Source organism: Lepidochelys kempii, chromosome 24, assembly GCF_965140285.1.
Source record: "Lepidochelys kempii isolate rLepKem1 chromosome 24, rLepKem1.hap1, whole genome shotgun sequence".
Classification (NCBI taxonomy): domain Eukaryota; kingdom Metazoa; phylum Chordata; order Testudines; family Cheloniidae; genus Lepidochelys; species Lepidochelys kempii.
In genome coordinates this window covers 12,909,039-12,922,753 of record NC_136403.1, presented here as the reverse complement: position 1 = coordinate 12,922,753, position 13,715 = coordinate 12,909,039, and the positions used below count along the sequence as shown (strand labels likewise).

Here is a 13,715-nt window from a genome sequence, read left to right as displayed (position 1 = left end):
ATGACCTTGAGCGGGTCACTGCAGACTACGTGGCTCTGGGAAGAAGGATAAAGGAGTTTGAGGCGCAAGTGGTGTTCTCATCCATCCTCCCCGTGGAAGGAAAAGCCCAGGGCAGGGACCGTCGAATCGTGGAAGTCAACGAATGGCTACGCAGGTGGTGTTGGAGAGAAGGCTTTGGATTCTTTGACCATGGGATGGTGTTCCAATAAGGAGTGCTAGGCAGAGACGGGCTCCACCTAACGAAGAGAGGGAAGAGCATCTTCGCAAGCAAGCTGGCTAACCTAGTGAGGAGGGCTTTAAACTAGGTTCACTGGGGGAAGGAGACCAAAGCCCTGAGGTAAGTGGGGAAGTGGGATACCGGGAGGAGGCACGAGCAGGAGCGCGTGAGGGGGAGGGCTCCTGCCTCATACTGAGAATGAGGGGCGATCAGCAGGTTACCTCAAGTGCCTATATACAAATGCATGAAGCCTGGAAAACAAGCAGGGAGAACTGGAAGTCCTGGCACAGTCAAGAAATTATGATGTGATTGGAATAACAGAGACTTGGTGGGATAACTCACATGACTGGAGTACTGTCATGGATGGATATAAGCTGTTCAGGAAGGACAGGAAGGGCAGAAAAGGTGGGGGAGTTGCACTGTATGTAAGGGAGCAGTATGACTGCTCAGAGCTCCAGTGTGAAACTGCAGAAAAACCTGAGAGTCTCTGGATTAAGTTTAGAAGTGTGAGCAACAAGGCTGATGTCGTGGTGGGAGTCTACTATAGACCACCGGACCAGGGGGATGAGGTGGACAAGGCTTTCTTCCGGCAACTCGCAGAAGTTACTAGATCGCAGGCCCTGGTTCTCATGGGAGACTTCAATCACCCTGATATCTGCTGGGAGAGCAATACAGCGGTGCACAGACAATCCAGGAAGTTTTTGGAAAGTGTAGGGGACAGTTTCCTGCTGCAAGTGCTGGAGGAACCAACTAGGGGCAGAGCTCTTCTTGACCTGCTGCTCACTAACCGGGAAGAATTAGTAGGGGAAGCAAAAATGGATGGGAACCTGGGAGGCAGTGACCATGAAATGGTCGAGTTCAGGATCCTAACACAAGGAAGAAAGGAGAGCAGCAGAATACAGACCCTGGACTTCAGAAAAGCAGACTTTGACTCTCTCAGGGAACTGATGGGCAAGATCACCTGGGAGAATATGAGGGGGAAAGGAGTCCAGGAGAGCTGGCTGTATTTTAAAGAATCCTTACTGAGGTTACAGGGATAAACCAACCCGATGTGCAGAAAGAATAGTAAATATGGCAGGCGACCAGCTTGGCTTAACAGTGAAATCCTTGCTGCTCTTAAATACAAAAAAGAAGCTTACAAGAAGTGGAAGATTGGACAAATGACCAGGGATGAGTATAAAAATTTGCTCGGGCTTGCAGGAGTGAAATCAGGAAGGCCAAATCACACCTGGAGTTGCAGCTAGCAAGAGATGTTAAGAGTAACAAGAAGGGTTTCTTCAGGTATGTTAGCAACAAGAAAAAAGTCAAGGAAAGTGTGGGCCCCTTACTGAATGAGGGAGGCAACCTCGTGACAGAGGATGTGGAAAAAGCTAATGTACTCAATGCTTTTTTTGCCTTTGTCTTCACGAACAAGGTCAGCTCCCAGACTACTGCACTGGGCAGCACAGCATGGGGAGGAGGTGACCAGCTCCCTGTGGAGAAAGAAGTGGTTCGGGACTATTTAGAAAAGCTGGACGAGCACAAGTCCATGGGGCCGGACACGCTGCATCCGAGAGTGCTAAAGGAGTTGGCGGATGTGATTGCAGAGCCATTGGCCATTGTCTTTGAAAACTCATGGTGATTGGGGGAGGTCCCGGATGACTGGAAAAAGGCTAATGTAGTGCCCATCTTTAAAAAGGGAAGAAGGAGGATCCTGGGAACTGCAGGCCAGTCAGCCTCACCTCAGTCCCTGGAAAACTCATGGAGCAGGTCCTCAAGGAATCAATTCTGAAGCACTTAGAGGAGAGGAAAATGATCAGGAACAGTCAGCATGGATTCACCAAGGGCAAGTCATGCCTGACTAATCTAATTGCCTTCTATGATGAGATAACTGGCTCTGTGGATGAAGGGAAAGCAGTGGATGTGTTGTTCCTTGACTTTAGCAAAGCTTTTGACACGGTCTCCCACAGTATTCTTGCCAGCAAGTTAAAGAAGTATGGGCTGGATGAATGGACTATAAGGTGGATAGAAAGTTGGCTAGATTGTCGGGCTCAACGGGTAGTGATCAATGGCTCCATGTCTAGTTGGCAGCTGGTATCAAGTGGAGTGCCCCAGGGGTTGGTCCTGGTGCTGGTTTTGTTCAATATCTTCATAAATGATCTGGAGGATGGTGTGGACTGCACCCTCAGCAAGTTTGCAGATGACACTAAACTGGGAGGAGTGGTTAGATACGCTGGAGGGTAGGGATAGGATACATAGGGACCTAAACAAATTGGAGGATTGGGCCAAAAGAAATCTGATGATGTTCAACAAGGAGAAGTGCAGAGTCCTGCACTTAGGACGGAAGAATCTCATGCACCGCTACAGACTAGGGACCGAATGGCTCAGCAGCAGTTCTGCAGAAAAGGACCTAGGGGTTACAGTGGACGAGAAGCTGGATATGAGTCAACAGTGTGCCCTTGTTGCCAAGAAGGCCAATGGCATTTTGGGATGTATAAGTAGGGGCATTGCCAGCAGATCGAGGGACGTGATTGTTCCCCTCTATTCGACATTGGTGAGGCCTCATCTGGAGTACTGTGTCCAATTTTGGGCCCTACACTACAAGAAGGATGTGGAAAAATTGGAAAGAGTCCAGCGGAGGGCAACAAAAATGATTAGGGGACTGGAACACATGACTTATGAGGAGAGGCTGAGGGAACTGGGGATGTTTAGTCTTCAGAAGAGAAAAATGAGGGGGGATTTGATAGCTGCTTTCAACTACCTGAAAGGGGGTTCCAAAGAGGATGGCTCTAGACTGTTCTCAGTGGTAGCAGATGACAGAACAAGGAGTAATGGTCTCAAGTTGCAGTGGGGGAGGTTTAGGTTGGATATTAGGAAAAACTTTTTCACTACGAGGGTGGTGAAACACTGGAATGCATTACCTAGGGAGGTGGTGGAATCTCCTTCCCTAGAAGTTTTTAAGGTCAGGCTTGACAAAGCACTGGCTGGGATGATTTAGTCGGGGATCGGTCCTGTTTTGAGCAGGGGGTTGGACTAGATGACCTCCTGAGGTTCCTTCCAACCCTGATATTCTATGATTCTATGATTCTGTGATCACTTTTTTCCCCTTTCTTAAAAATAGGAACTATGTTAGCAATTCTCCAGTCATACGGTACAACCCCTGAGTTTACAGAGTCATTAAAATTTTTTGCTAATGGGCTTGCAATTTCATGTGCCAATTCCTTTAATATTTTTGGATGAAGACTATCTGGCCCCCCGATTTAGTCCCATTAAGCTGTTCAAGTTTGGCTTCTATTTTGGATGTGGTAATATCTACCTCCATATCCTCATTCCCATTTGTCATCCTACCATCATCCCTAAACCCCTCGTTATCCTAATTAAAGACTGAGGAAAAGTATTTGTTTAGATATTGGGCCATGCCTAGATTATCCTTAACCTCCACTCCATCCTCAGCGTTTAGCGGTCCCACTTCTTCTTTCTTTGTTTTCTTCTTATTTATATGGTTATAGAACCTTTTACTATTGGTTTTAATTCCCTTTGCAAGGTCCAACTCTACATGGCTTTTGGCCTTTCTCACTTTATCCCTACATGTTCTGACCTCAATAAGGTAGCTTTTTTGAATTTTTTCCCCTTTCTTGGGATGCAGGCTTCTGATAGTTTTGGCAACTTTGACTTGAAGTAATTGCAGGCCTCCTCCGCCTTTAGATCCACAAGTTCTTCAGTCCAATCCACTTGCCTAATTTCCTTAATTTTTTAAAGTTAGCCCTTTGGAAATCAAAAACCCGCAGATCTATTTTTGTTTATCCTTCCATTTAGTTTGAACTGAATTAGCTCATGATCGCTTGAACCGCGGTTGTCCCCTACAACCATTTCTTCTATGAGGTCCTCACTACTCACCAAAACCAAATTTAAAATGGCATCCCTTCTTGTTGGGTCAGCAACTACTTGATGACAGAATCCATCAGCTATCGCATCCAGAAAAATCTGAGCCCTATTATTATTCCTAGCACTTGTCCTTCAGTCTATATCTGGGAAGTTAAAGTCTCCCATGATCACACAATTCCCATTAGTATTTACTTCATTAAAGACATTAAAGAGGTCTCTATCCACATCCAAATCAGATCCTGGCGGTTTACAGCACACCCCAAGCACTATCCCAGGGGAAGCTCTAGTAGCTTTCTTCCCCGATGTGATTTTTGCCCAGGCAGACTCTGTCTTATCCATTCCATCACTTATTTCTTTACAGTCTACCTCATCATTGATAGACAATGCTACGCCACCACCTTTGCCTTTATTTCTGTCTTTCCTAAACAGCACAGACCCTTCGACACCTGTACTCCAGCCGTGACTGCTATTCCACCCTGTTTCTGTTACCCCTAGAATAGCTGGTTTCACTTCCCGCACCAGTAGCTCTAGTTCCTCCATTTTGTTACCCAGGCTCCTCGCTTTAGTGTACAAACATCTTCATTTTTGCTGTTTGGCCTCACTCACATTCTGTACCCGATTAGGCCCGGCCATTCTACCGCCAGTATCACCTGTTAGACTGGTATCCACACTGCCCTTCCTCCTTATGTCCAGTCTCCTACCCACGGCTGTAACCTTTCTTATTTCGTTTTCTTCCCTCTCAATGTTAAAATCCGGCGTGGAGATTACCTGGACATCTCCCAATGATCTCCCCCAAATTCCTAGTTTAAAGCTCTCTTAATCAGTTGTGCCAGCCTCCATCTTAGAAGTCTATTTCCCTCCCTACTCAGGTGAAGTCCATCCTGAGAGAACAGTCCTCTGTCCATGAATGCCTTCCAGTGGCATCCCAAAGCTCTCCTTATAGCACCACTGCCTGAGCCGTGATCAACTGTCTGTTGATCATCATAATCTTGTCACATCTTTGTTGCCCTTCCCTAGGAACAGGCAGAATCCCACTGAAGATCATCTGAGCCTCGATTTCCTTAAGTGTCTTCCCCAGCCTGGCATAGTCTCCCTAGATACATTCCAGCGAGAATCCAGCTGTATCATTTGTTCCTACATGAAGGACGATCAGTGGATTCTTTCCCGTTCCCGTTCGGATCCTCTTCCGCCTCAGGTCCACATCCCGTATATTAGCACCCAGCAGACAGCACACCCGTCTGTTCTCTGGATCAGCTCTGGTTACAGGCCTGTCCATCCTTCTCAGTAAGGAGTCCCCAGTCACATAGACCTGCCTTTTCTTAGTGATGGGGCAATTCTCTGGTCTATCCCTTGTTCCCTCTGCCTGCAAATCCTCTCAATTCCTATTCTCCCTTGCAATCCTCTGCAACCCATCCCATTTCCTCCTGGGGCTCATATTTAGTGTTGTTATCTCCATTGACTCTTCCCCTCTTCCTATAGGACTAGCTGCTTTTCTCTTCTTCCTTGCCGTCTCACCTTCAGTGACCACCTGCTGTGCCCCTTCTTCATTTTCCAACTCCGCAAACCTGTTCCTGAGCTCTATTTCTCCTTCACTAGCTCGTCTTTTCCTCTGCCTGGTTCTCTTAGTCCCATGCTTCCACTGTCCACTTTCCTCACCCAGCAGTCTCCCCTCAGAGTTCTTTCTTGGTCCTGCTTCCATCTGCAAGTCTGAGCTTTTCCCTTCAGCCTCCTCATGTCTTTGCTCCATCATCTGCTCAAACCCCCTTCTAAACTCAACTAGAGTTTCCACCTGCATCTCCAATCCTTGGATCTTTTCTTCCATCAGCTCTATCAGGCAGCACTTCATGCAGACAAAACTCTTTTCAGGTCCCCCCACCTGGATCATGTACATGCCGCAGCTTCCACATCCAGTCATCTTCATTGTGTCTTCCACTGATTGGGTCATTACCACTGCTGCCTCTGTATCTGTCATAGCCTTCCCACCTAAGTCCTGTTAGTCTGGGAAACACAAACCAAACCAAAACAAGTGAATAGAAAGCTGGCTAGATTGTCGGGCTCAACAGGTAGTGATCGACGGCTCGATGTCTAGTTGGCAGCCAGTATCAAGTGGAGTGCCCCAGAGGTCGGTCCTGGGGCTGGTTTTCTTCAACAACTTTATCAATGATCTGTATGATGGGGTTAATTGCACCATCAGCAAGTTCGCAGATGACACTAAGCTGTAGGGAGATGTAGATACGCTGGAGGGTAGGGATAGGGTCCAGAGGGCCCTAGACAAATTGGAAGATTGGGCCAAAAGAAATCTGATGAGGTTCAACAAGGACAAGTGCAGAGTCTTGCACTTAGGAAGGAAGAATCCCATGCACTGCTACAGGCTGGGGACCGACTGATTAAGAAGCAGTTCTGCACAAAAAGGACCTGGGGATTAAGTGGAGGAGAAGCTGGATATGAGTCAGCAGTGTGTCCTCGTTGCCAAGAAGGCCAATGGCATTTTGGGATGTATTAGTAGAAGCATTGCCAGCAGAACGAGGAAAGTGATTATTCCCCTCTATTCAGCACTGGTGAGGCCACACCTGGAGTATTGCATCCAGTTTTGGTCCCCCCACTACAGGAGGATGTGGACAAATTGGAGAGAGTCCAGTGGAGGGCAACGAAAATGATTAGGGGTCTGGGGCACATGACTAATGAGGAGAGGCTGAGGGAACTGGAGTTATTTAGTCTGCAGAAGAGAGGAGTGAGGGGGGATTTGAGAGCAGCCTTCAACTACCTGAAGGGGGGTTCCAAAGAGGATGGAGCTTGGCTTTTTCTCCATGGTGGCAGATGACAGAACAAGGAGCAATGGTCTCAAGTTGCAGAGGGGGAGGTCTAGGTTGGATATTAGGAAACACTATTTCACTAGGAGGGTGGTGAAGCACTAGAATGGGTTACCTAGCGAGGCGGTGGAATCTCCATCCTTAGAGGTTTTTAAGGCCCAGCTTGACAAAGCCCTGGCTGGGATGATTTAGTTGGTGTTGGTCCTGCTTTGAGTAGGGGATTGGACTAGAGGACCTCCTGAGGTCTCTTCCAACCCTGATCTTCTATGATTCCAGGTTGAATGGGTCAGGTCCAGGGGGCGGTTTCCTGGCTGGATATGTTGGCTCTGGGGGTTGGGGAGGGGGCATGTACTGGGTTCAATGGATCAACTCTGGGGGGCAGGGAGGGGGCAGGTACCAGGCTGGATGGGTTGGCTCCGGGGGCAGAGAGGGGGTGAGTACTGGGCTAGTTGGGTCGGCTTTGGGGGGCAAGGAGTGGGCACGTATCAGGTTGGCTGGGTGGGATATGGGGGGCGGGGAGGGGGCAGCTACCGGGTTCGATGAGTTGACTCTGGGGGGCAGGGAGGGGGCGGGTACCGGCTGAATACATTGGCTCTGGGGTTGCAGAGAGCGGGGGGTACCATGCTGGATTGGTTGGCTTCGGGGGGCAGGCGATACAAGGCTGGATGGGTCGGCTCCAGGGGGCAGGGAGGTTGCGGAAACTGGGCTGGATGGGTCGGTTCCAGGGGGTAGGGAGTGGTGGGTTCCCAGCTGGATGGGTCAGCTCCAGGGGGCAGGGATGGGGCAGGTATTGGGCTGGATGTGTCAGTTCCGTGGGGCAGGGAGGTTGCGGGAACCGGGCTATATAAGTTGGTTCCGGGGGGCAGGGAGGCAGTGGGTTCCCAGCTGGATGGATCAGCTCCAGGGGCCAGGGAGGGGGCTAGTACCAGGCTGGATGGGTCGGATACAGGGGGTAGGGAGATCGCGGGAACCGGGCTGGATGGGTTGGTTCCGGAGGACAGGGAGGTGGGGTTGGAGCAGCTGTATGACATCTGCCCTCCAGACCTTAAGATGTGGTTAGTGGACCGGAAGCTCAAAGATCTGCGCAGTGTGGGTGCATGGGCGGATGAGTTTGTGGACAGCAGATTGAGGGGGAGGAGGGAGATCCACTTTGGGGACTCAGAAGGGGAGTCACCCAGAGACCTCTCAAAGGTGGGACTCCAGGAAGCCCAACTCAGGGGTGTCCGGGAATGCTGGGGCAGGTGACCCCCGTCATGGGACTTGAGGGACCTGAAATGTAATTACTGTGGCCAAAAGGGACACAAGGTGGTGCAATGCCTGAAGATGAAGGAAATGGCGGCCAAACAGAACCCGTGGGGTGTTAACTCGGTGGAAGCCCACTGAGAGGGGGCACCGCCGGGCCTGCGGGCTGCAGTCGATAGGGCTGTTCCAGGGGGAGGGTACCGCCAGGCCAGGCCCACGGGAGAAGGCGGGGCCCCAGGTCCAGAGCGCCCGTACTCAATCTGTCAGGTGAGCGTGGGACAGGCCCCGGGGGATGATCACCACATCATCCCCATAGAGGTGGGGGGAAGGAGCGTCCAGGGGTTCTGGGACATGGGCTCTGAGGTGACAGTGGCGCAGCCCGAGGTGGTGGACCCAGACCAGCTAGTGCCCAATGCCTACATGACCCTAAGGGGAGTGTTCGGGCCCTCCATCAAGGAGCCTAGAGAGAGGATACACCTGAGATGGGGGGCTAAGGAGGGACCCAAAGAGGTTGAGGTGCACAATCACCTGCCTACAGAGGTGCTAATGGGTAATGACTTGGAGGACTGGCCGGATGGCACTTAAAGTGACCTGGTCCTTACCCGGAGCCAGAGCCAGTGAGGGATGTGGGACCTCCCAAAGCAGGGGACCAAAACATTGAGGGTAGGGCTCGACAGGGCTGGACCGGAGCCTCCATCCCAAGGTGGGGAAACTGAGGCACCGCCAACCAGGGCTGTACCCTCAAACCCAGCAGCTGAATTCCAGATGGGGCTGCAGGAAGATCCCTCCTTAGAGAAGCTGAGGGCCCTTGCTGGCCACAGCGGTGAAGAATCCAGGGGGAGGAATGCCAGGAGAGATTCCTGTGGGAGAAGGGATTCCTGTACTGGGAATGGGCTGTGTTCGGGGCAAACTGAACCTTGGGAGGCCAGGAGGCAGTTGGTCCCCCAGAGGTACCGCCGCAGACTGTTGTACTTGGCCCACGATATCCCCCTTTCAGGGCATCCGGCGCACCAGGCAGAGGCTGCTGCAGAACCTTTACTGGCCCGGGGTCTTTGACGCAGTCCAACAGTATTGCAGGTCCTGTGCCTCCTGCCAGAGCGGGGGAAGGCCTGGGATTAGTGTAAAGCAGCTTTGAGACCTTTGCCCATCATAGAGGAGCCTTTCCAGAAGGGGGCTGTGGACATAGTGGGGCCCCTCAGCAGGGCGACCCAGTCAGGGAAGAAATACATCCTGGTGGTGGTAGATTTCACTATGCGCTACCGTGAGGCAGTGGCCTTGTCCTCTATCGAGGCAGACACCGTGGCAGACGCGCTACTGACCATTTTCAGCAGGGTGGGGTTCCCCAAGGAGGTCTTTACAGACCAGGGGTCCAACTTCACGTCAACCCTGCTCCAGTGCTTGTGGAAGAAGTGTGGGGTCCAACATACCTAGGCCTCGGCGTGTCACCCTCAGTCCAATGGGTGGTGGAAAGGTTCAACGGGACCCTAAAGATGATGCTGAAAACCTTTATGGACCAGCACTCGCAGGACTGGGACAAGTACTTACCCCACCTGCTGTTTGCATACAGGGAAGTGCCCCAGGAATCCATAGGGTTTTTCCCATTCGAGTTGCTGTATGGGAGGAGAGTGAGGGGACCCCCGGACTTGATGAGAGACGAGTGGGAGGGGAAGGCCTTTCCCGATGGAGAATCAGTGGTGGCGTATCTCCTGACCTTCCGGGAAAGGCTCGCTGAGCTCATGGCCAGGGGAAACCTAGCCAGGGCACAGAGGAAGCAGAAGGTCTGGTACGACTGCTCAGCACGTGCTGCTCCTATGCTACCGGGGACTAGGTGATGCTTCTTGTAGTAAGATGAGGCCTTGACACATAAATCCTTGTATCAGAGGCCTAGTGTGAGGCCTGAGGCCTGAACTATAGTAATGGTGAAGACTTTGCTAACATAAAGCAAAGTTAAGCTGTGAGCCAGAGGCAGGCCCTGCTCACACAAGTTGGAAGCTGCTAATTGCACATATACACATATCTAAAAGGTATCGAGTACTAATAGGATGAACATGTGCCAGGATGGCACCAGAACATTCTGGTATGAACACATTCCACAGAGATAATGAGGAACAGGCTGACCCATCCTAAAGACAGGGTCAAAAGGATAATATGATGGATAGAGTTGTTTGTTCGAACCAACATGTACCAGGAGGGAGACAGCACCCTAACGCGTAGAGGGGCTGTACCTCGATGTGTCAGGAGTGATGGGTAACTTGTTTGTACCGGTGTATGAGATGCACCCCTGAGTGGCTGTCTTTGTCCAGCCCAGGGGGCAGTGGAGAGTCCCACCACTGACTAAGCCGGTCCATTGTCCGGGAGCACATATGTACTAGCAGAACCACAGACGTCTGATCCTGGGAGCTAGAGACTGTGTTTCATTTGGCAATAAACCTGGCCGGTGTCTTTGTACCTTATTGGAGTCTGTGGTCATTGGGGGTTCTCTCGGGGTCCGCTGTGTCAGCGATCTGCGCAGAGCCAGGGCATCACACGGAGGAAACACACACACGCAGCTGACTGTTATCAACATTGAACAGAGCAGAGCATCACACCGGTGACATCTGACAACACTTTTCATCCCCATGAGGAAGAACGAGCTGCAATCTGTCTGGGACGGCCCCTTCAAGGTCATCAGACAGGTAAACAAGGTGAACTATGTAGTGGAACTGTCCAGTCAGGCACACAACCACCAGGTGCCCCATGTCAACATTACGAAGCCATACTGGGACAGGGAGAAGTTGGTGCTGGCTGTGTGTGGGCAGTGGGAGGAGAAAGGAGAGGATCCCTAGTGGGACTCCTCCCTCAGGCGGGGGCTGACCCCTCCTGGAATCAGTTCCCCTCTCAGATCAGCTAGCCCCTGTCCAGCAGGCATAGATCAGAGAGATGCTGCATTCATACCAGCAGCTGTTCTCCAACCGGCCTGGGCTCACTAATTGAGCTGTCCACTGGGTGGAGACGGGAGCCAACCCTCCCATCGGGTGTTCCCCATTCAGGGTCACTGGGAAAGCAGCCCAGGACCTCGAGAGAGAGGTTGGAGACATGCTGGCTTTAGGGGTGGTACAGCCATCCTCCAGCCCCTGGGCCTCGCCCACGGTGCTGGTCCCCAAGAAGGGCCCACACCATTGCCAGGCATTCCTTCTTTATGGCAACATCTCTCTGATCTCTGCTTCTTGGGCAGGGATTAGTTGGTCTGAGATGGGAATATATTCCAGCGAGAGAGGAGTCCCACCAGGTCTTCAAGGGTGACCCAGCCGTCCTCCAGCCCCTGGACCTCTCTCATGGTGCTGGTCCCCAAGAAGGACAGGTCGATCTGGTTCTGTGTGGACTATTGGAAGCTCAATGCCATCACCAAGTCTGATACCTATCCCATGCCTGGGTCTGATGAGATCCTACACAAGTTGGGGGGCGCCTGGTACCTCACTACCATGGATCTCACCAAGGGCTACTGGCAGGTACCTTTGGACCCAGAGGCCAAGGTGAAGTTTGCCTTCACCACCCCAATAGGGTTCTTCGAGTTCCTGGTCCTGCCTTTTGGCCTTAAGGGGACACCTGCCACCTTCCAGCGCCTGGTGGACCAATTACTAAGGGGGATGGAGGACTTTGCTCTAGCGTATATTGACGATATCTATGTCTTTAGCCAGACCTGGGAGGACCATGTGTCCCAAGTGAAGAGGGTGCTGGGTTGCCTCCAGGATGCAGGACTGACTATAAAAGCTGGAACGTGCAAGGTGGCGATGGCAGAGGTGTCATACCTGGGCCACAAGGTAGGGAGAGGCCACCTGAAGCCAGAGCCATCCAAAGTGAAGGCAATCAAAGACTAGCCCGCTCACCAGACTAAGAAGCAGGTCCAGACTTTCATTGGGATGGCTGCCGGAGGTTTGTGCCCCACTTTAGCTCTCTGGCAGCTCCCCTCACAGAGCTTTGTAGGAAGGGAAAGCCAGACAAGATGGTCTGGACCAAGCAGTGCCAGAGGGCTCTCTGTGTGCTGAAGGGCGCACTTATCCAAAGCCCGGTGCTGGTAAACCCAGATTTTAACAAACCCTTCCTGGTGTTCACCAACGCCTCAGACACGAGGCTGGGTGCGGTGCTGATGCAAACTCATACTAAGGGGGAGAGACACCCCATTGTGTACCTGAGCAAGAAGCTGCTGCCCCGGGAGTAGCACTATGCAGTCATAGAGAAGGAACGCCTGGCCATGGTGTGGGCCCTTAAAAAGCTGAAGCCGTATCTATTTGGGTGGCACTTTACTGTGTACACTGACCATTCACCCCTGATGTGGCTGCACCAAATGAAAGGGGCTAATGCCAAGCTGCTGAGATACGGCCTGCTCCTCCAGGGTTATGACATGGAGGTAGTGTGTGTGGGGGAGTGCCAATGTTATAGCCCATGCTTTATCATGGGGCGGGGGCCCTGAACTTCCCCAGGTCACTGGCTAAGTGACCCCGCTCAGTTCAGACTCGAAGGGGCAGAGATGTGACAAAGTGGGAGGATTTCTTGGTTTTTTCAATGGTTTGCATGCAGAGGGGGTGGAATGCAGTTTCCCTGGAGAATAAATACCCCAGCGACTGGTGACCGGGAGGCCCAGCTCAGGAGTCACAGCCAGTTCTGGCCAGTGGGACAATGGCCTGCAGAGAGAGGACCCTGGTGACCTGACAAGCTGGTTCCAGCCATTGGGGTACAAAGGACAGAAGAGAGGAGAGGAGGCCCAGCTGACCCTGTTTACCTGGATAGAAGACAATGGACAGAGGTGGGACGTGGGGCTGGTGATATCAGATGCCCAGCTGGAAAGCGCAGGGTCTCAGGACTGGAGAGGGAGAGCAGGCAGAGCCCACCTGGATGCAGGGGAGACTTAGATGAGCTGTGCTGAGGGAGGCCAGGCCTGAGGCCCTGAGAGTTTCCTATGCTAGGTTCAGATGCTCAATAAACCCTCCTGTTTTATGCTGGCTGATAGTTGCTCCGGTCTAGAGAACAGGGGGCATTATTCCCTCTTGGAGTGGAGGCCCTGGGGGTCCAGAGTGAGTGGACTCCTTGCAGGGGCCCACAGCGAGAGACAGGTGTGCTAAGGCTCAAAGAGGTGCGGTTCCAAGAGGCAGAGGGGCTTAACCTCCAAGAGAGAGTGGACCCCCAAAAAGGGCTGTCTCAGTGAAGGGGGTTCCCCCCCATCGACCATACGGGGCCAAGAGTGGGCACACCTGGGAGTCGTGACACCAGCCGGACGGGTCGGATAGGGGGGCAGGGAGGGGATGGGAACTGGGCTGGATGCGTCAGTTCTGGGTGGCAGGAAGGCGGTGGGTTTCTGACTGGATGGGTTGGTTCTGGGGGTCAGGGAGGTGGTGGGTTCCCAGCTGGATGGGTCAGTTCCGGGGGGGCAGGGAGGCAGTGGAGTCCTGGCTGGAGGGGTCAGCTCTGGGGGGCAGGGAGCGTTTGGGTAACGGGCTGGGTGGGTCGGCTTTGGAGGGCAGGGTGGGGGTGGGTACCATGCTGTACGGGTTGTCTCTGGGAGGGCAGGAAGGGGGCAGGTGTTAGAGGGCTTATCCCTTCACCCT

At 52.4% G+C, this 13,715-nt stretch overlaps 1 protein-coding gene across 1 annotated transcript in view; it reads left to right on the top strand.

Annotated features, from left to right (window-relative positions):
* The window catches only part of ARHGAP33 (Rho GTPase activating protein 33), a 58,038-nt gene extending 49,320 nt beyond the window's left edge, over positions 1-8,718 (top strand). The window contains exon 23 of the mRNA XM_078850391.1: positions 8,306-8,718. Coding sequence (XP_078706517.1) covers positions 8,306-8,718 — 413 coding nt within the window. The remainder of the gene's footprint in view (positions 1-8,305) is intronic.
* Positions 8,719-13,715: the final 4,997 nt, after the last annotated feature.